This window comes from Artemia franciscana, chromosome 14 (assembly GCF_032884065.1).
Source record: "Artemia franciscana chromosome 14, ASM3288406v1, whole genome shotgun sequence".
Classification (NCBI taxonomy): domain Eukaryota; kingdom Metazoa; phylum Arthropoda; class Branchiopoda; order Anostraca; family Artemiidae; genus Artemia; species Artemia franciscana.
Window position 1 is genome coordinate 27,004,299 of NC_088876.1, and position 20,930 is coordinate 27,025,228.

The 20,930-nt window shown below is 34.7% G+C and overlaps 1 protein-coding gene across 4 annotated transcripts in view; it reads left to right on the forward strand.

The window, feature by feature from the left end:
* The window catches only part of LOC136035515 (WD repeat-containing protein 76-like), a 76,341-nt gene that overhangs the window by 44,546 nt on the left and 10,865 nt on the right, over window positions 1-20,930 (forward strand). For all 4 annotated transcript variants that reach the window (XM_065717353.1, XM_065717354.1, XM_065717352.1 and 1 more), the window contains exons 8-9: window positions 6,738-7,019; window positions 9,908-10,092. In XM_065717353.1, the coding sequence (XP_065573425.1) occupies window positions 6,738-7,019; window positions 9,908-10,092 (467 nt within the window). The remainder of the gene's footprint in view (window positions 1-6,737; window positions 7,020-9,907; window positions 10,093-20,930) is intronic.

Genomic DNA, 20,930 nt, shown 5'->3' on the forward strand with positions numbered 1-20,930 from the left:
TATTTTTTTCCTTTTTTTTTCTTTTTTAGTTTATTTAGATTTTTAGATTTTTTAGTTTTTTTATTAGTTTTTAGTTTTTTTTCTTTTTAGTTTTTTTGTAGTTTTTACCTTCTTTTTAGTTTTGTTAGTTTTTTTTTTTTACTTATGTCCTGGTCGTCATTTATACTCCCTGTGTCCCGGTGCTTTGTTGATTGCTAATCGAACATTCCTTTTGTCCTGGTCGCTTTCTCTTTGAGTGTCGTCATTTATTTTTTTTCTTTTTTAGTTCTTTTAGTTTTTACCTTTTTTAGTTTTTTTTAGTTTTTTAGATGAAAATTTTTTTAGTTTTTTCCTTTTTTTCTTTTTAGTTTTTTATTGGTTTTTACCTTTATTTTAGCTTATTTTTCAGTTTTTTCTTTTTTTTATTTTTTTTTATTTTTTATTTTTTTTAGTTTTTTACCTTTTTTTAGTTTTTTTATTTTTTTTAGTTTTTTAGCTTTTTTACTTTTTGTATTAGTTTTTAGTTTTTTTTTGTAGTTTTTGCCTTTTTTTAGTTTTTTCAGTTTTTTTTTAGTTTTTTATTGGTTTTTACCTTTATTTTAGCTTATTTTTCAGTTTTTTCCTTTTTTTTAGTTTTTTTTAGTTTTTAGTTTTTTTAATTTTTTACCTTTTTTTAGTTTTTTTAGTTTTTTTAGTTTTTTAGCTTTTTTATTTTTTTTATTAGTTTTTAGTTTTTTTTGTAGTTTTTGCCTTTTTTTAGTTTTTTTAGTTTTTTAGCTTTTTTATTAGTTTTTAGTTTTTTTTGTAGTTTTTGCCTTTTTTTAGTTTTTTTCTTTTTTGTTTTTTTGTAGTTTTTACCTTCTTTTTAGTTTTGTTAGTTTTTTTTTTTACTTATGTCCTGGTCGTCATTTATACTCCCTGTGTCCCGGTGCTTTGTTGATTGCTAATCGAACATTCCTTTTGTCCTGGTCGCTTTCTCTTCGAGTGTCGTCATTTATTTTTTTCTTTTTTAGTTCTTTTAGTTTTTACCTTTTTTAGTTTTTTTTAGTTTTTTAGATGAAAATTTTTTTTAGTTTTTTCCTTTTTTTCTTTTTAGTTTTTTATTGGTTTTTACCTTTATTTTAGCTTATTTTTCAGTTTTTTCCTTTTTTTTAGTTTTTTTTTATTTTTATTTTTTTTTAGTTTTTTACCTTTTTTTAGTTTTTTTAGTTTTTTTAGTTTTTTAGCTTTTTTACTTTTTTTATTAGTTTTTAGTTTTTTTGTAGTTTTTGCCTTTTTTTAGTTTTTTCAGTTTTTTTTTAGTTTTTTATTGGTTTTTACCTTTATTTTAGCATATTTTTCAGTTTTTTCCTTTTTTTTTAGTTTTTTTTAGTTTTTAGTTTTTTTAGTTTTTTACCTTTTTTTAGTTTTTTTAGTTTTTTAGCTTTTTTATTAGTTTTTAGTGTTTTTTTTGTAGTTTTTGCCTTTTTTTAGTTTTTTTAGTTTTTTAGCTTTTTTATTTTTTTTATTAGTTTTTAGTTTTTTTTGTAGTTTTTGCCTTTTTTTTTAGTTTTTTCAGTTTTGACGTCACCTGATCCAGTTTTTTCAGGTGACGTCACCTGATCCACAGATCCACACACAGACAACTTATTTTATATATATAGATATATATTATAAATAATTCTCTAGTCCTTTTATTTGTAAATTAGAGCAAAAGACATGTAAAATCGCTCATTTTACAGAGAAATATAAAAAAGCTTAGAAATATAAGATATATAAAGAAATATAGAAACTTCAAGTACGAAAAAAATTTATCAAGGTTCTTTTGTCCCTAAGTTCTTTTTTTTATTTCACCTTTGCAATTTATTATGAGATTTTTTATATTTATTTATTTTATTTTTAAATTTACACATTTCTTGATGTTTATTCCAATAAAATTTATTATGATAATTTTTAAGCTGTATATTTGTACATTTTATATTTGTATGTACTACAAGTATTTTTAATTAAGAAATGGGCAAAACGACTTCAAATTAACAAAGTAGTTCTTAGAACAACCACTGGATCGCTAGTGTCTTTTTTTGATTGAGGTATGTTCACTCTCAATTCCTATTGTATAGAATATATCATTAGAAGCTTCAATAACACTTCAAAACACTTCACAAACTTCAAAACCAAAAAAAATATATTATAAAAATCTAAGATTGTGTTTGTGTTATATTTTCTGTTATGTGTTTGATAACTATGTGTGTAAACAAGTGGTTTTCAATCTCATTTGGCCTGCCACTCCTTTTTAGACAAAAAATTATTCAGCACCCCCTGGAAATTTATTCCTATTAGCTCAGTAAAATATGGAGAACTTTATCGTAAAGAATATTTGAATTCGGGGGCCCCATTCCCTATGTATAGTATAATTTCTCTTCCTTCAAGTTTCGTGATAATTCTTTACTTTCATTTGAAAATAATAACAAATAATTTTTATACTTGATTTCTATTCATTTTTCATTCAAAATGAACTTCTTATGCGCTTCGAGCTCTATCTTCCAGGGAATTTGACGGAACTTATCAGCAATAAAGAAAAATAATTGTGTTTATATGTTTACTAATAGTAACAAAGTGGGTGGAGCTTAGCAAAGTTAAAAAAAAAATCTCAGTAGTAACATTCTTAAGGCATGCAACGCGTCTTTGGATTCAGGATTAACAAGGTTACATCGTTTGCACCAGTGATCTCAGAAGTGGATGCCCTCCCCCCTGGCGGACAATAGAGTGATTCAGGAGGGGGGGGGTGCTGAAGAAAATGTACCCGAGTATTATGAAATTTTTAGAAGACGCCAGGTTTGTCCTTTTCAATAAGATGATACCGAATATTCGAACTTTTTTGTGTATTAGCTTTCTATTCTGAGCCCAATAAACTGTTTCATAATTCCAAATACCAATGTTTCTAACTTGTACCATTCTTTACTATTGTTTACAAAACAAGAGCTAAGAGCTCATATGGCACATGTGACGAGGCAAGAAGAGCTAAGAGCCAAGAGATTATATGGTATGAGCTCTAACAAAATTCTGTGAATCAATAGATTGATTTAAAAAGGAAAATAAGAGGCTTAATGCCGGTCAGGATTTTAAATAAGAGCTCTGAGTCACGATGTCCTTCTAAATATCAAAATTCATTAAGATCCGATTACCCACTCGTAAGTTATAAATACCTATTTTTTTCTGATTTTTCCTCTCCCTTTAGCCCCCCGGATGGTCAAATTTGTGAAAACGACTTTATCAAGTCAAATTGTGCAGCTCCCTGACACGCCTACCAATTTTCATCGTCCTAGCACGTCCAGAATCACCAAACTCGCCAAATCACTGAACCCCCTCCCCCCAACTTCCCCAAAGAGAGTGAATCCAGTACGGTTCTGTCAATCACTTATCAAGGACATTTGATTATTCTACCCACCAAGCTTCGTCCCGATTCCTCCACTCCAAGTGTTTTCCAAGATTTCCCCCTCCAACTCCCCGCAATGTCAAAAGATCTGGTCGGGATTTGAAATAAGAGCTCTGAGACATGAATTCCTTCTAAACATCAAATTTCATTAAGATCCGATTACCTATGCGTAAGATAAAAATACCCCATTTTCACGTTTTCAAAGAATTCCGGTTTCCCCCTCCAACTCCCCCCAATGTCAAAGGATCTGGTCGGAATTTAAAATTAGAGCTTTAAAGCACAAGATCCTTCTAAATATCAAATTTCTTTAAGATCTGGCCACCCTTTCGTAAGTTACAAACACCTTAATTTTCAAAATTACCCCCCCCCCCCCCCCCCAACTCCACCAAAGAGAGCAGATCCGGTCCGGTTATTTCAGTCACGTATCTTAGACATGTTTCTATTCTTCCTATCCAGTTTCATCCTGATCTCACCGCTTTAAGTATTTTCTAAGATTTCCGGTCCCCCCCTAGTGTCACCCCCCCCCCCCCAATTGCGCTTGATTCAATTCAATTCAATTTATTCAAATAAAACTAAAATATAACACCAATAATAATAAAGATCCTGTAAGCGAACTTGTTGAGGACCATAACCACAAAAAATTGAAAATGAAGAAGAGAGAAGAAAAAGAAAAGAGAAAACATGGGTAACTAAAGCAAATTGAATAAGAATTTAGAGAGTTATAATATCAAAATTTTAGTACATTGTTATACAGCGTGCGAAAACTTGTGGATAGCTCGACACTGGAGGGTATTATATTCCATTGAAGTATAGATTTATAAATGGGGGATCGCTGGGCGGAATTAGAGACACACTTGGGGACAGTGAAGGAACGGTTGGATGAACGGAGACAGAGGCCTTCAGAATTATTAATATTAAAATAAGATAATAATTGAGAAGGAAGATTTTTATGGTAAGCGGAGTATGCAAGGTATAGATTTAATTTTTTGATGATTTGATGATCGGGTTGAGATTTAAAATAAGAGATCTGAGTTACGAGGTCCTTTAAATATGAAGTTTCATGAAGATCCGATCACTCCTTCGTAAGTTAAAAATACGTCATTTTTTCTTATTTTTCAGAATTAACCCCCTCCCCCAATAGAGCGGATCCATTTCAATTATGTAAATCACGTATCTAAGACGTCTGCTTATTTTTCCCACCACGTTTCTTTCGGATCCCTCCAATCTAAGTGTTTTCCATGATTTTAGGTTCCCCCACCCCAAACTCCCCCCAATGTCACCAGATCCGGTCGGGATTTAAAATAAGAGCTTTGAGACACGATATCCTTCTAAATATCAAATTTCATTGGGATCCGATCACTCGTTCGTAAGTTAAAAATACGTCATTTTTTTCTAATTTTTCAGAATTAACCCCCCTACAACTACCCCAAAGAGAGCGGATCCATTCCGGTGATGTCAATCATGTATCTAGGACTTTTGCTTATTTTTCCCACCAAGTTTCATCCCGATCCCTCCACTCAAAGTGTATTCCAAGTTTTAGGTTCCCCCTCCAAACTCCCCCTCCCCAATGTCACCAGATCCGGTTGGGATTTAAAATAAGAGCTCTGAGACACGATATCCTTCTAAATATCAAATTTTATTGAGATCCGATCACCCGTTCGTATGTTAAAAATACTTCATTTTTTCTAATTTTTCAGAATTAACCCCTCCCCCAATTACCCCAAAGAGAGTGGATCCGTTCCGGTTATGTCAATCATGTATCTAGGACTTGTGTTTATTTTTCCCACCAAGTTTCATCCCGATCCCTCCACTCAAAGTTTATTCCATGTTTTAGGTTTCCCCCTCCCAACTCTCCCCCCAATGTTACCAGATCCGGTCGGGATTTAAAATAAGAGCTCTGAGACACGATATCCTTCTAAATATCAAATTTCATTGAAATCCGGTCACCCGTTCGTAAGTTAAAAATACCTTATTTTTTCTAATTTTTCAGAATTAACCCCACCCCCCCCTCAACAACCTCAAAGAGAGCGGATCCGTTCCGGCTATGTCAATCATGTATCTAGGACTTGTGCTTATTTTTCCCATCAAGTTTCATCCCGATCCCTGCACTCTAAGTATTTTCCAAGATATTTTAGGTTTCCCCCTCCCAACTCCCCCCAATGTCACCATTTCCGGTCGGGATTTAAAATAAAAGCTTTGAGACATGATATCCTTTCAAACATCAGCTTTCATTAAGATCTGATCAACCGTTCAAAAGTTAAAAACACTTCAATTTTTCTATTTTATCCGAATTAACGGGCCCCCCACTCCCCCCAGATGGTCATATCGGGAAAATGACTATTTCTAATTTAATCTGGTTCGGTGCCTAAAGTAGCAAAACCGGGACCGACAGACCGACAGAATTTGCGATTTCTATATGTCACTTGGTTAATACCAAGTGCCATAAAAACTAGAAACATTGATTGATACATGTTTCTGTTCAATTGCTTTAATTTGTAATTGTTTAATTGCCAAAAGATAGTTTCTTTACGAAACTATTCTTTATATATTTGAGCATTTAATTAATCTTTTTATACATTTTAACACTTTAGCGTAAAGATTGAATCTTTGAATGACAACATTGCGTATGTAAAGACAACAATCTATTTTTCTTTGTTTAATATTTGATTCAGTGAGGCTCAAGACTTTATGAGGTACCTAAAATAAATAAAAAATTAACAAACAACCATAAATGAAAACACTGTAGATCTCTGGTGACATAAGTAAATTAAGTAAAATTATCAGTAACTTGGAGTGGATCTGGCCAATCATATTTCTCTTGCAACGATCAAGTATTTATTTCGAAGTAGTTATTTTCTAACAATTTCTAAAGCAAATTATAAAAGAATTAAGATGTTCCAACAATATTTTTTCTAATATTATAATGTTATTATTTACCGATAAATTTCAATGATCATTTTTTTTTAGATAACTGAATTGCGTTCTGAATTGAACCGCCTCCCCCTTTTTTGTTATCTTCGATGGCCTGTCCAAAATCAGTTATGATGTCTCAGTATGTTTTCAAATTAATTGATGTCAGTATGTTTTAGGGAATTAAATTATGTGGTAATTTTACAACTCATTTCATATGCACCGTATCGACTCCTTGGGTCTTTGTTGAAAGTTTTTTTTTAGTTTGTATAAAAAATATTTGCTATCTGATTTTCTAACAAATTCTAGATCAAATTTTTTTAAGGTTTGAGACGGTCTAACAGTATTTTTAAAGATCTATTCTAAGATGGTATTCTAAGATGGGGCCACAGTTACATTACGTATTAGCACCCACCCCATCTTTTTTTTTTAGCTATGATGGCCTATTCAAACGAGCTGATTTGGAAACCGGCTTATTCGAAGTGATGTATAGTTTGAGTGGTAGTAAATCTCAGAGAAGTTGGACATCCTTTCACGCCCAAAAAGATGAACACATATTCTACGTTGGAAGGGGGGATGGCCGAGTTGCTGTTGTTGATACAAGACAAAATCCTGATGGGAATACTATTGTTGGAAAATGCTATGATATCTCTGTAAAAACGGTGGATATTCATCCGAAAATGGATCATATAATTACAACAAGCAGTAGAACAGGGTAAGCTAATGGCTAAAACAACAATTGACATTTTATTCAATGTAGAGGTACCATTTTCTATCTTCGATGACTGTTTTTGTTCAGGTGTATTAATTTGGACCAGGAACATGGGGGAGGAAATTTCCCATATTTGAAATATACTTTTTTCATTTTTCATTGAAAGATGCTTTTTTATATTTTTATTAAAAAAGAAACCTAAAGAAACAACAAAATTTTCTCTAGATTTTGAAAGTGCATTTCTACCCAGATTTTTGTTAATTGACGCCCTGTTGTAGAACCATACTGTTTAGAGAATAGAGAATGGTTACTATAAGCATTAACCATACTCTTTACTATAATTAACAGAATAACAATATTTCTTGAAATAGTACGAAATATAAGTTTTTTATGGTTAACTTCCGGGTTCAAAGACGGTTTCCGATTGCTAAATCGAGTGTAAACAAGTGGAAGAAGAAAGTTGGAAAACCGATTCAAGGAAAGACGTTAGTAAATTAATAAACTTTGGGAGGTTCATTTTACGACTGATATAGAAGGCTTTGAAGCATTTTGGAGGAGGGGAGGTAACACCTCCTAGGGAATCGGGCAGTAGAAGGAATTGTAAAGAGTATGCATATGTGACGCTGTCTAATGAAGAGCTAATTTGAGTGTAGCCCCGTTGTAGTATTGTCTGCAACGTTCTGTTGCATCGCATATCAAATTGTCGTATCAAATCTGTTTTTCAACTCAAATGATTGCTATTCAAGTGATTGAAAATGCCTATATTTCCCATTTTCTATTATCATTTTTTTAACCTTTTTTCATTTCTCTCTTACTTTATTTCATTTCCATTTCTTGCACATTAAATTTCCATATCGAGTCAGTTTTTCATTTGAAGTTGCTACTCAGGTGATTTCTAGAGCAGCAGTTTTCAAATCGCGTTCCTTACCCCTTTTAACTTGATTATAGAGCTGTTTCAATAGACCTAGGTCTCACTACCGGGCCAGACAATTCTACTTTTAACGTAATTATGGTTTATGGCCTTTTCTGAACTTAATAGCGCATAATCTCATGTCAATATATAGTCAAGTGTCAACAAATAATTGAAACATGCTCGCTGATAGGCTTTGAATGATCTTATTCGTGGATCACGTGTTTGTCGAATAACTTGTTTGCTTCAGTCCATGTGTTCTGTTTTTTTTGTTTTTCTTTTGTCCTTTCCTAAATTTCCTAATTTCCTAGTCACGCATGATCACGTTTCAATATATATTCATGTGTCAATAAAAAAATGGAAATGAAACAGTACGAGAAAGATAACAATCAATATTCGTTACCAACCTTAAAAACATTGACTATACTATTTCAGTTTTTGTTTAGATTATTTTATATTATTTAGTTATAAAGATATAGTTAATTGAACTAAAAAGTGGGACTTGACACAAAAAGTAGCATAGCTAAGGCCTATGCAGTTTGTTCGCTGTCAAAAAATCTGGAAGAATAGGAAGATAAGTTTTGGAAGTAAGACTAAGGTTCCTTAGAGAATGAATAATTATTGACAGTACAAATGTTCTGAGCTCCTAATTATTTACAATTTGTAACGTATTGTACCATATAATTTACACTAAATTTTTAAAACAAAACCCTATTTCTACGCCTGGGGCATTTGCCCCGGGAGTAGAAATCTTAGGGAACCTCATAATCATTTTGAAATTTTATTTTCATTACATTAAAGTAGAGGGCTTAGTTAATAAATAAAATAATTAATAAATTATTAGTTAAATAATAAAATAAATTAAAGCATAAACATTATTAAATAATGATAATTGAAACAATTAAATTAAAATGATTTATAGCAATATAATAATTTAAATAATAAATTAAAAATGGATTATTAATTAATTAAACAACTAAGAATATTTTTTTAAATAAATAAAAGTGTTGTTAAAATTTGGCCTGAAAGTTTTGTGGGATACATGAGGGGGGTTATAATCAAGATTTTGCCTTGGGTGCTAAAGAGGCCAGAACTGCCACTGGACCATAGACACGTAAGCAGGAAGGTCTTAGGTTTTCTCTAGGGAATTCTTATGTGTAATTAAAAAAAAAAAAAAAACTATTAACATTACATTGCTCTTTTCACTCTCACATCATCATGATGGCTACCGGGACGTTCCTGGCTTCCTTTTCTACCTAATAAATATATATATATATATATATATATATATATATATATATATATATATATATATATATATATATATATAAACACTCATTGCTGTTTATTGCTAATACTGTCATCGCATCTCTAGTAATGGGCATTTTCTTCTTTACCGGATCAATAGCACATTATTTAGAAACCATGAAAAACACAAATTGAAGTGGAAGAAGCCATTTAAGATTTGATTAAAAGAACGTTTCAAAATATTATTATTTTTTGTTTTTGAAGTTTTGTAAATGGCCCAGGGCTATATTTGACCATTTAGGGGAGGGGGCGTTACTGTAACAACTATTATATTTAGACAGAGTTTTGAATGGGGAATATAATAATACTACTCTTTTGTTATTATAGTGCTTTCTCCACAAGAGAAATCCTCATAAAGGATTGTCGGAAATTGAAAATACTGATTTATGGGGGAGGGAAAATTAATTCCAACCCCCCCCCCCTATGAAAAGTTCTTTTTCTCAAGTAACCCATAATTCAGAGTCAATTTCATTGAGCTGTCTTTGACCTCGCTAGTAATTTTCAACTTCTAATTGTTGCTTATTCCATGCGTGTTTTTGTCGCCTACTCTTTTTGTGTTTAGAGTTTTCTGTTTGTATGTTGCTGTATCGCAAATCATGTGCATTTGTTGTTATTTTTGTGATACTTCCGGCGCATGGAATCTATGTTACAGTCATAATTATGTTCCTTTCAGAGTTGTTGGCATTTTTGATATAAGAAAATTTAGTGGGAATAAAGCTGCTAGCTTGTCAACATTTTCCCATAAGAGGGTGTGCCATTCTGCTTTCTTTTCTCCTTTAAGTGGAGATTATGTTTTATCAAGCAGCGCTGATGATACTATTCAAATTCATGATGTGTCTAAACTAGAAAAACCAGCAAGTAAGTTTAAACTATTTATTTAGCTTCTCAAGGATTTTAAGATGTATGGAAAAAAGGGAGATTTTGGGGAAAGTCCTTTTATTAGCCGTAATTCGTCAAAAAGGAGTATTGGGTCTAACGTTGACAAGCATTCAACGGTGAAGCAGTCCAAAGGGTTATTTTCCATTTGATAGTAGGATACCCAAATCTAGGTAATTCTGCTGCTTTTTTTTTCAGGAAAAGAATCTTTTCCTCTAGAATCATGTCACTAAAATCAATAAATTGGTTGCCTATTCGAGCTGCAAGATAAGGAAATATTTTGTATATGCTTTTTATGTCTTTCCTTGTTCGCTTAGGGAATAAGTAGGATCCGGTTGAGTGAGAGTAGCTAGGGAAAGGGAGAATTGGCCTCTAGTGTCGTACTGTTGATCCTCAATTTTATGGAAGATTTAGATTAATCTGGTAATGCAGGTGGGGCCTATCCTGGGAAAGGGGCACCTGGATGGAATCCCTTTCTCTCCGAAATGTTTCTCTGATCCCTAAACTAGTTTCTAAAAATACAGGTGAAAAAAGCTCCTAATGTACTAAAAAATATTTCTCTGAGTCGCAAATTGATTTAAAAAATACTGATAAAAATTTTGGCCTTTGGACAATGTCCAAAGGATGTGATGCATATTGAACGCATAGTGGTTTGTTCTATTTTTTTTTTACCATTAAAAATATTCTGCGTTTAAACATTAATTCATCGTTATTCGTTTGACTAACCTCTATTTACTAAGTTTATTTAAGTTTATTCAGTTTGTTCAGTTTATTTAAGTTTATTAAGTACATTCAAGTTTATTTAATTAGAATGGCCAAGAATTTCAATGGGAAATTAATTCAAATTTGGATAAAAAGATTATTGTCTCAAATGACTGTTTTTTTGTTGCTGCTTGTAAGATAAAATTTTATTTTGTAAAATTTCCAAATTTAAAAAATTCGTTCCATTAGGCATTACTATTCCTTCTTCGACAAAACTACACCCAACTTCAATATGTTCATTCAATTAACCATAATTGTATGATTCCTCCCTACGTCCCTGGATGTACAACCACCTCACCTATTTAAACTAACAAAAAAGATAAAATCAGTTAATTCAATTAAGATAAACATAAAAAATTAAACTTCAGAACAAAATAAACAAGCACCGAAAAGCAAAGAGACGCAGCAAAGACCATCCCAGAGGAATTATAATGTAGTCAAAAACTTAAGTTAGATCGATTATTCCTATTCTTACATGTAGACAAATAATCTTCAAAAATCATTTCCCCATTGACAACGAAATGACATATTTGAATTTGTTACACGATTTGATAATAATTAATACCACCATGTTATATCAGTGGTATCAATCCATGAAAAGGGTGAGGGCAAAACTTTTTTTTTTAATCTAGATGGAACAATTCTGTTGTTTCTTTCAGTTTTTTTTGTAGAGGAAAGTATTCTCAACGAAAATATGAGTAGCCTGTATATAAAGTACCGAAAAAAACAAAATCGAAAAAGTGATTGATCAAGGCTGATACCGAAGATTTTGGAAAATAAAGTATCCGTGCCTTTTCTTCAAACAGCTAACATAACCTTATTATTAACTAGCTGTTGGGGCGGCGCTTCGCCCCCCCCCCAACACCTAGTTGGTGGGGGCGCTTCGCAAGAACAGCCTCACCCTCAAAAGGCCCTGTCAAGATTGTGGCCTCTATTACGTTTTCCATTGTTTTTTTTTACGGCAAGTCGCGTGCCATTGCAAAGCTTTGGTGGGTTGATATTTCTTAACAGTATTATTGGTACGCCTATTTTTAGTTGTAGCACGTGTGGTGGAAACCCTGAAAGATCCACGGAATTTAAAAATTCAGATGGATAATTAACCGCTTCATTTGGTTCCAAAACTGTGTCGACTGACTTGTAAAGAACTGCCTGGTCTCGAATCTTGGTCAAAACAATATTGTTGATTTCGTGGACGTCTATATTTTTGGGTGCAAGAATCGCTCTTTCACTTAGCCTTTTATTATTTCTATAATTGTTTAGAATATTCGGAAATACTTTTTCAATCAATTCATTTTTGGACGTCACTAAATTACAGAATTCAGCAGGTAGTTGTATACGTCCTGAATTTGAGTCTACTGGGAGCTTTCCGTTTCCAATTGCCAGCAATTGATCTGAAAATGTTTGACCAGAGTCATCGTTTTGCAATCGGACACGCATATTTGTAGTTAATCTTAATGTTTTTACGTGTGCCCATAAATTAGAATTTTTCAGGCAAGCATTCATTTCGTCTGCAGGGGTTGATCTAGGTATTATAGGTAATGTTTGCCTGAAATCTCCCGCAAGCAATATTAATGTGCTGCCAAAGGGTTTCGAATTCCCTCGCAAATCTTTCAAACATTGATCCAGAGCCTCGAGCGATTTTTTGTGTGCCATTGTGCACTCGTCCCAAATAATAAGTTTGCATTGCTGTAATACTTTACCCATCCCAGATGATTTGGAAATATTGCACGTGGGAGTTTCTGTAGAATGCAAATTCAGAGGCAATTTCAAAGCGGAATGAGCAGTTCTTCCACCAGGCAGCAACGTTGCGGCTATTCCGGACGACGCAATTGCCAACGCTATATCATTTTTTGATCGAATTGATGCCAGAATCAGTTTTATCACAAACGTTGTGAACGGTGTAGAGTCTTCCTATCGTGGTATCCTTGAAGATGGTAGGTTGACCGTCGACTGACTTACCCTGTTTCCGACGTTCAAATACTTTATTTTTAGTATTCCACGTGTAATACGAAGGCACTTCAGTATACAGCAGTTTTTTTTTGCAAAAGAATCATTTTTGCAAAGCGAAAAGAAAGCAGTTAACTTTGTATCCGGTGGATTCAGGGCTCTCTGTTGCACGTTGGTTTCCGAGAAATAAACACGTTGACCATTCTGTAAATGTACCGCTAAGTGAAGAACAGCTGGACTACGTTCATGTATCGGAAATGAAAGAATTCGCCAAACAGCTTCATTACTGCTTATGTATCTTCCAGCCTGATATTGTACGATTTCGTCGATATCTTTGATTTCGGACTGCAAGCCAAAAACTGCCATGTCACTGCCTTTGTTGACGTATTTACATATGTATTTGATTGCCTTTACGGATTTACAGTATTCAACGTTTATGTGTGCATTAAATGTCTTTGATAATAATAGGGAATATGGAACAACCCACTGGTTATCTACTTCGATGGTGGTACCGTTACGCTTCTTTATTATTGCTGTTTTACCGCCATCTTCAGTAGATCTTCTTCTATATTGTGGGTAACCATCATTGCCAGTAATTGTGTTGGATACTAAAAGTCGGGGATATTGCTTTGTGCACCTTCCTTTGGCCATGCATGGTGAATTTTCGTTCAGTGCACCGCAAGGTCCATGTATCATATTTTTAACAACAATATCATATAACCCCTTATCGACATTTTCATCAGGTATTTCAGCGGAAATCACATCATCAATTTCGTTCGAAGTAATTTTATTATGTAGCCAGATTAGTATATGTGCGTGTGGCAAACCTTGTTTTTGCCATTCCACTGAGTACATCCAGCATCACACTGACCCAAACACTTCAAGTTTTACTATGTAGTTTATCAGTGATTTCAACTTTTGCCGGAAGACACGGGCCGTAATGTCATGTCTATGAACCGCCGATTGTCCTTGAAGTAAAAGCTGCTGTATCTCGTCCCAAGATTGATTACATGTAAATGTAATAAATAAATCTGGACGACCATAGAGACTTCATCCTATAATTGACTTCATCCTGCCGAATCATTAGTCTATAGGAATAATAATGCATTGCACTGCATTTCTTATTCATTTCTTTGTTAGTGGCTGGATTCATCAATTTAATATTAAAGTGATAGCCGTCGGCTCCATCCCAAAAAATGATAGGATATTGTAGGGCATCGTAGCATCGATGAGTTTCAGCAATTCTTAACAACTGAGCGTTTCGCTTATGAAGAATAACATCTTGAGGTAAAAACTGATCACCGACCATAACGATTGCCAAAATTTTTTGGGTTTGTGTTCGACCTAAAGTCTTACCACGTCCTTTCAACTTGATTGTCCTGTGTTGTTTTTACTACTCTCCTGGGCAGAGAGCGACTGAAAAAATTAATTTTATTGAAAAATTGCATGGTAGTGCCGACTATGTACTATCTAAATACCCAAATGCTGGAATTTTCCTCTTAGGTGATGCAAATGAATTAAAACTTGAGTCTACATGTAATACTTTTAGTCTAAAACAAATTGTAAAAGTCCCTACTACCAAAGGCAATTCTACTCTTGATTTAATATGCACCAATATGTCAAATTTCTACAGACCCGTCACCATTCTTCCCCCTCTCGGAGGTAGTTACCACTTTAGCCTACTCCTATCTCCACTAGCTACAATTAAACATTCCTTTACTATTACTGAAACCGTCTTTAGACCTCTAATTGACTCAGGACTCTACAATTTTGGCTCTTGGATCACTAGTGAAAATTGGTCCCCTGTGTACCAAACAAATGATGTCGACTTCAAGGCTTTGTCCCTCCAAAGTTTATTGAGGAATAATTATGAAGCCCATTTTCCGGTGAAAAAAATTAAAATATGCTCTACCGATAAACCTTACATTACTGCGACTTTTAAGAAACTAATAAGGAAAAAAATCAATTTGTTCAAGCAAGGACATATCTCACAGGCTAATGATCTAAGAAAGTTCCTGAAGAGAAAATTGAGAAAGGCAGCTTCTGGGTATTACAATAGTAAGGTTAAGGATTTGTATTCTAACAAACCCAAACAATGGTATAGGAAAATCAAAGAGATTTGCGGAAAAAACCCTGTTGAAGTTAATTTTCATCTCCCTGAGCCCCCTTCCAAGATAGCCAACGATTTGAACCTGCATCTTGCGTCCATAGTTCAAAGTCTCCCCCCTTTCACTGGCTCAGGTCAAACTATTCCTCCCTCCACCTCTTTCCCCCAAATTTCTCCCTCTGATATTATAAATAAAATCCAAAAGCTCAAAAAATCAAGTACTTGCCCATTAGACATCCCAATTGACTTGATTAAAGCCTTTTCAGACACAATTGCTGGACCTTTATCTTATATTTTTAACCAAATTACAAAATCTGGTAAATTCCCAAGTTGCTGGAAACTTGGTTTTATAACACCCATCCCAAAGAAATCTTCCAGTCTGACTATAACCAACATGCGTCCTATTACACTCACTCCAGTTTTTTCTAAGCTTTACGAAGGGTTCCTTTGTGACTGGCTTAAAATTAAAATTATACCACGCATTGACATCCGACAGTTTGGTAATTTAAGAAAAACCTCCACCACCCATTACCTTGTACACTTGATTCACACGATCCTAAGTGAACTAGAGAAACCAAATGTTTGGCTAAACCTGGTTTTAGTCGATTTCCAAAAACCGTTTGACTTAGTTGACCACACTATCCTAATTCGTTTACTACATGATAACTTTGAAATTGACCCACTCTTAGTAAATATTGTTATATCGTTCCTTTCAGACAGATCACAAGTTATAAAATACAAAAATACCTTCTCTAACCCCCTCCCTAGGTACTGTGGAATACCTCAAGGAACCTTATTGGGACCACTATTATTTCTTGTCATGATTAACGAAATTGGCAAGGAGTTCCCCCAACGATGGAAATATGTTGATGACTTGTCGATCCTTGAAGTATGTCATGGGAATATTAAAAGTGACCCCGTTGAAATCCTAACCCAATGTTCGGATGAATCCAAGAATCTAAATATGACAGTAAATCCCACTAAATCACAGATAATGACAATCAACTTCTTGAAATCTACTCCTGCTTTTTGCGATCCGATCCCAAGCGAAATGCTAGTGAAACATGTTAAGCTTCTTGGTGTCACAATTTCTAATGATCTTAAGTGGGAAACACATGTATCCAACATTGTTAAACAAGCAAATGTTTCACTATCCATTTTTAAGCTACTAAAAAAATTTAATTGTCCTAAGATACATTCCCTCCGTGTTTACTTATCCTTTATCAGGCCGTTATTGGAATATGCATGTCCGGTCTGGCATTTGCAACTTTCAAATGAACTTAGTGACAAAATCGAGTCGGTCCAAAAGCGTTCGCTCAGGATCATTTACAAAGAAGGCAAAATTCCATACTCCTTCCTCCTTAAAGCTGCACGCATTACCACCTTAAAAGAAAGGAGGGAAAAAATTTGCCTGCTTTTCGCTAAATCAGTCATTTCCAATCCCCGCACTGAGGACTTACTCCCTGATTTTCACAATCCCATTAGACTCCGACTCCCCCGGTCAGCCTCCTTAGCAATCCCAACTTACTCTCCGATTCATGCTGTTACAGAAAGGTTTCGCAAAAGTTTTATACCATTTATTCTGAAACACCTTAATAATAATTCGTGATCATGTAATTGCCAAATTCCCCTTTTTACTGCAATGTTTTTGTAATTTAATTGTTAAGTTTATCTTTGATGATTTATTCTTTGATGAATTTGCTTTATCTTTGCTTTTTTAATTTCTTTTAATTTTAAGTGTTTGACTTAATGTACTATTTTGATTTTTTTCTTAGCTTTTAGTGACATATAAAGCGAATTCGGCTCTTTAGAACTTGTGATAGTTCTTTTGCAAATAAATCTTATCTTATCTTATCTAAATCGATGGCTGTTTTGAACAGACGCACTAAATTATTATTTTCGTGGAAAAGATGTTGCAATTGGGAAACGATTGTCCTTTCAACGTTGGGAGAAATTTTGCAACGTGCATTCAATTCAGAATTTCTATCACTGATGAAGTACAATTGTAAAAATTTATGATTCTCGCCTGACAATGGTAGAAGGGACCCTGCTCTATGATGAATTTGCCCTTTTACTTTGAAAGTAGACATAAATTGATCGGGATTTTCGATTTGGGCTCCAAACGACGTCATTTGGAAACATGAGTTATATTTTCTGATCTCTGATAAAAAAAAACGCTTAGATTCTGACGTAGTTCCAGTAAGCAAAGTCTTCAATGGCTCTGGTGGTGCAGCCAATAGAGGAAGTTTACATTTTCCTGAGGCGCAACACATTCCCATTGTTTCACCATTGAATTTCAAGGCCTTGCAATAGGGACAAATTTTAGACGTAGTCCCGATTTGAACACATCTACTCAAGCTATAATCATCGACTGGGCTGTACCTGAATGCCAGGCGATAACTTTCAGGTTGCTCTGATTCCTCGGCACGCTTTCTGTTCTTACTTTCTCTATCAGCAGCAAGCCTGATTTCTTGCTGTTCTTGTGATTCCTCGGCACGCCTTCTTTTTTCACTTTCTCTTTTAGCAGCAAGTCTGGTTTCATGTTGCTCTGGTAGTTCCTCGGCACGCCTTCTTTTTTCACTTTCGCTTTTAGCAGCAAGTCTGGTTTCATGTTGCTCTAGTATTTCCTCGGCACGCCTTCTTTTTTCACTTTCTCTTTTAGCAGCAAGTCTGGTTTTGCGTTGCTCTGGTAGTTCCTCGGCACGCCTTCTTTTTTCACTTTCTCTTTTAGCAGCAAGTCTGGTTTCGCGTTGCTCTGGTAGTTCCTCTTTCTTTGCATGCTTTCTTTTCTTACTTTCTCTATCAGCAGCAAGTTTTTTAGCATAGACTCTTTGAGCATCTTCCTCGGCTGTTGCCATTGTAGGTTCATCAGTCATTTTACAGTTAAACATTAATAGATTTCTTTGCGAACGAATGTCTTAAATACCTTTAATGACGTCACCGTCATAACAAACATGACGACAACTGACTGCCTTTAATGACGTCATCGTCATAACAAACGACGACAACTAACTTCATGACGTCAGTCGACACACAAACATGACGTCACTCGACACACACACACAGACAACTTATTTTTATATATATAGATATAATCTACCATAAAATTGTATACAATTCGGGAACAAGAGAGTCGCAATTCAGTGGAATGGAACCAAATTCTTTTAACAGTAAATAAGTCGCAAATTATATGACAATTCCACGAAAACTCGGGAAATGTTAAAAATAAGTAGGTCTTCTAACCATCTAAATCTATTAAATTAAAATAATGTTAAATTTTATTATAAATAATTTTTTAGTTCAAATTCATTAATTTTGATCATTATTAAAAATAAGTACTACTCTATTAAATATGATTGTTTTATTATTAGGTATCTTACTATTACCTTATTGTTGACATATTATTAAAATTGTTTTATTTTATCATCTTTATTTTTATTTTAATAAAACTGCACATGAAAAATCTTATATAATCCGTGTGTAATATACAAAATATTATAAAAATAAACTTATCATTGTTGAAAATAGTAATATTTTACTATTATAAGTTGCTTATAGTAGCTACATATAAAATTATAAAATAGCTAATATAACCAATTTCGCACGTGGGCCTCCAACTTTCAGAAATCACGACACCAGGTAGTGATTTTCGACCGTGGCTAAAGTGAGCCAAGCGTTGCAAAACTCGGTCAAGATTCTGGGGACTGTGCCTCGAGTGGTAGAACAGTTTCACGCGTGGTGGAATTTTTCCACGCATGGCAAAACTGATCTGCAAGCCGAGTGCTGTGAGATGTACGCTAATTGGTGGAAAGTGGGCCAACCCTTGGGCTGTACATAAGATTTATTATAATTTTTATGCAAGCTACTATAAACCAGAAGGGTCTAATTTATGCATAAACGTTTTATGTTTATTTTTGTTTTTTTGTCAAATTTAAAGCTAAAAAGAACTATTCCTCAAAAAGACTCAAAGTCTTCGTCTTGACCCATGTAGACCTGTGAACATATTATATGCACCTTTTTGATTCAGACAAAAATGCCACGAGTCTACTTGGATTTTGGCACTTCCAAAGTTCGTTTCAGTACTACTACTAACAACTCACCGCAGCACCAAGCTGCCAGAGGCTAACACTGCTTCACACACTCCTTCCCAATCTATACGAAGCCCCCCTCTTTTTGCCCTCCCTGAAAGTTCCCATTTCCTTTAAATCTTTATTTTTGACATCCTCCCACTCCATGCGCGGACGACCTGCTTTCCGTTTAGCCCTTGACGGTTGGCTGAAAAGGACAATCTTTGGCAATCTGTCATCCTCCATCCGTAAAAAGTGTCCTAGTCATCTAAACCTTTCTCTCATTATAGCCCTATAAACCTGGATTGAGCCACACTTTTCGTACAGTCTACTGTTTGAAATACGGTCAGTTAGCCGGGTACTGCTTTAAAATAATCATATATTTCCAATGTGACCGTTCTAAATATACTTTGATTAAAAGATATTTTGGGATATAATTTCTGGATAAATCTGGTTTAAAAGGTAAATCCAAAAGGTAGTTGTAGAGGTTGGCATATGTATTATTTGTTGTTAATGGGATAAAGCTTCTGCATTACTTTGAGGTTTTTTTCATATTGATTTCTACACTCTAGAGATAGATTTTTAGCTAAGGAGAATTTGAGAGACCTTCTCCAATTCCTAGTATAGGTCTTTTTCTCTGGATGTTTTTATCAGCGCCATCTCTTTTCTCATATTGACCAGCTCGCCATCTAAATCGCCTTTTTCATATAGCAATATTTTTGTGGCTTTTCATATAGCGCCGGTCTATAGTTGCCAAGTATCTGTCTTCCAAAAGTCCGCAGATTAATTACACTGATTCGTTTATCTTTTACATTTGGATAAACCTTTCATTAAGTGCCATTCATTAAGTGCTGACTTTTTCTCAGAACAAGCAGAAGAGGGGAAGGAACCCCCCGGAAGTGCCGTATTGTACCCGCCGGTTTTCAGTTACCCGTAAATTGCGGGGAATAGGTGAGGGGGTCCTTACGCTTGCCTTGTTCTTGGGTTATTTCATTAACTTGGGTATTCATTCAGTGCTTGGTGCGTGGATTTGAAATATACTTTCTTCAGATTATTATTAACCTGTCCTATAGGTAGCGACTTGTGCTTGCTGGCGAACTGATTGTGGAATAGTGAAACAACAGTATACACGAGCTTTCTGAGAAATGGCTGGTGATCCATGTCTTAGATGTAAGAAAAACGTTACAAGAGCTCAAGGCGGAATTCAATGCCGTACCTGCACGAAGTGGTTACATTTCTCCTGTGCATCCGTCACCTACAGCAAAGAAGCTACTGAAAAATTATTGGGGAAGTGGCAATGTCATCGATGCAAAGAAGTAGCTAACACACCAAAAGTCGCGACAGTCGGAACTCCGAACAGCCAAAGGCAGCACAATCAAGGCTGTATCTACTACTTCAACGCAGTCTTTAGACAACAATGAACCCTCGATCATCGGTGAAAGTCCTTTGGTTCACGAAACCCCTACCATACCATCTCGTAGCGAACCTTGCAGTTATTGCCACACCCAGACAGAAGCCAGCACATCATTTCGCTGTTTTTTCTGTAGTGAGTGGGAGCATGCCTCTTGCCGTGGAATAAACTCTGATATTGTCCTTTCGATGAAACTTCATGACCCAAAATCAATCTTGTTTTGATACGAGTGTTCATCCTGCTCCAAGCGGAATTTAGCCCATCTGCAGCTACAAGTTAGGACAATGGCAGATCGCACGAATACCGTCAATCCAAATGAGCAGGGACGATCAACCCTAAATTCCGGCAATCAAGCACTGTATTCCCATGTGGCTCAAATTGGAGCAGCCGGTCTTGATGCAAGTATACCAACTGCAGCCTACGTGACCAACCCAATCGAAACGCTTCTATTAGCTGAAAAGGAGAAGCAATTGCGGGAAGAAAAACGACGTAACTTAGTCATAGCGGGAATCCCTGAGTCTGATAA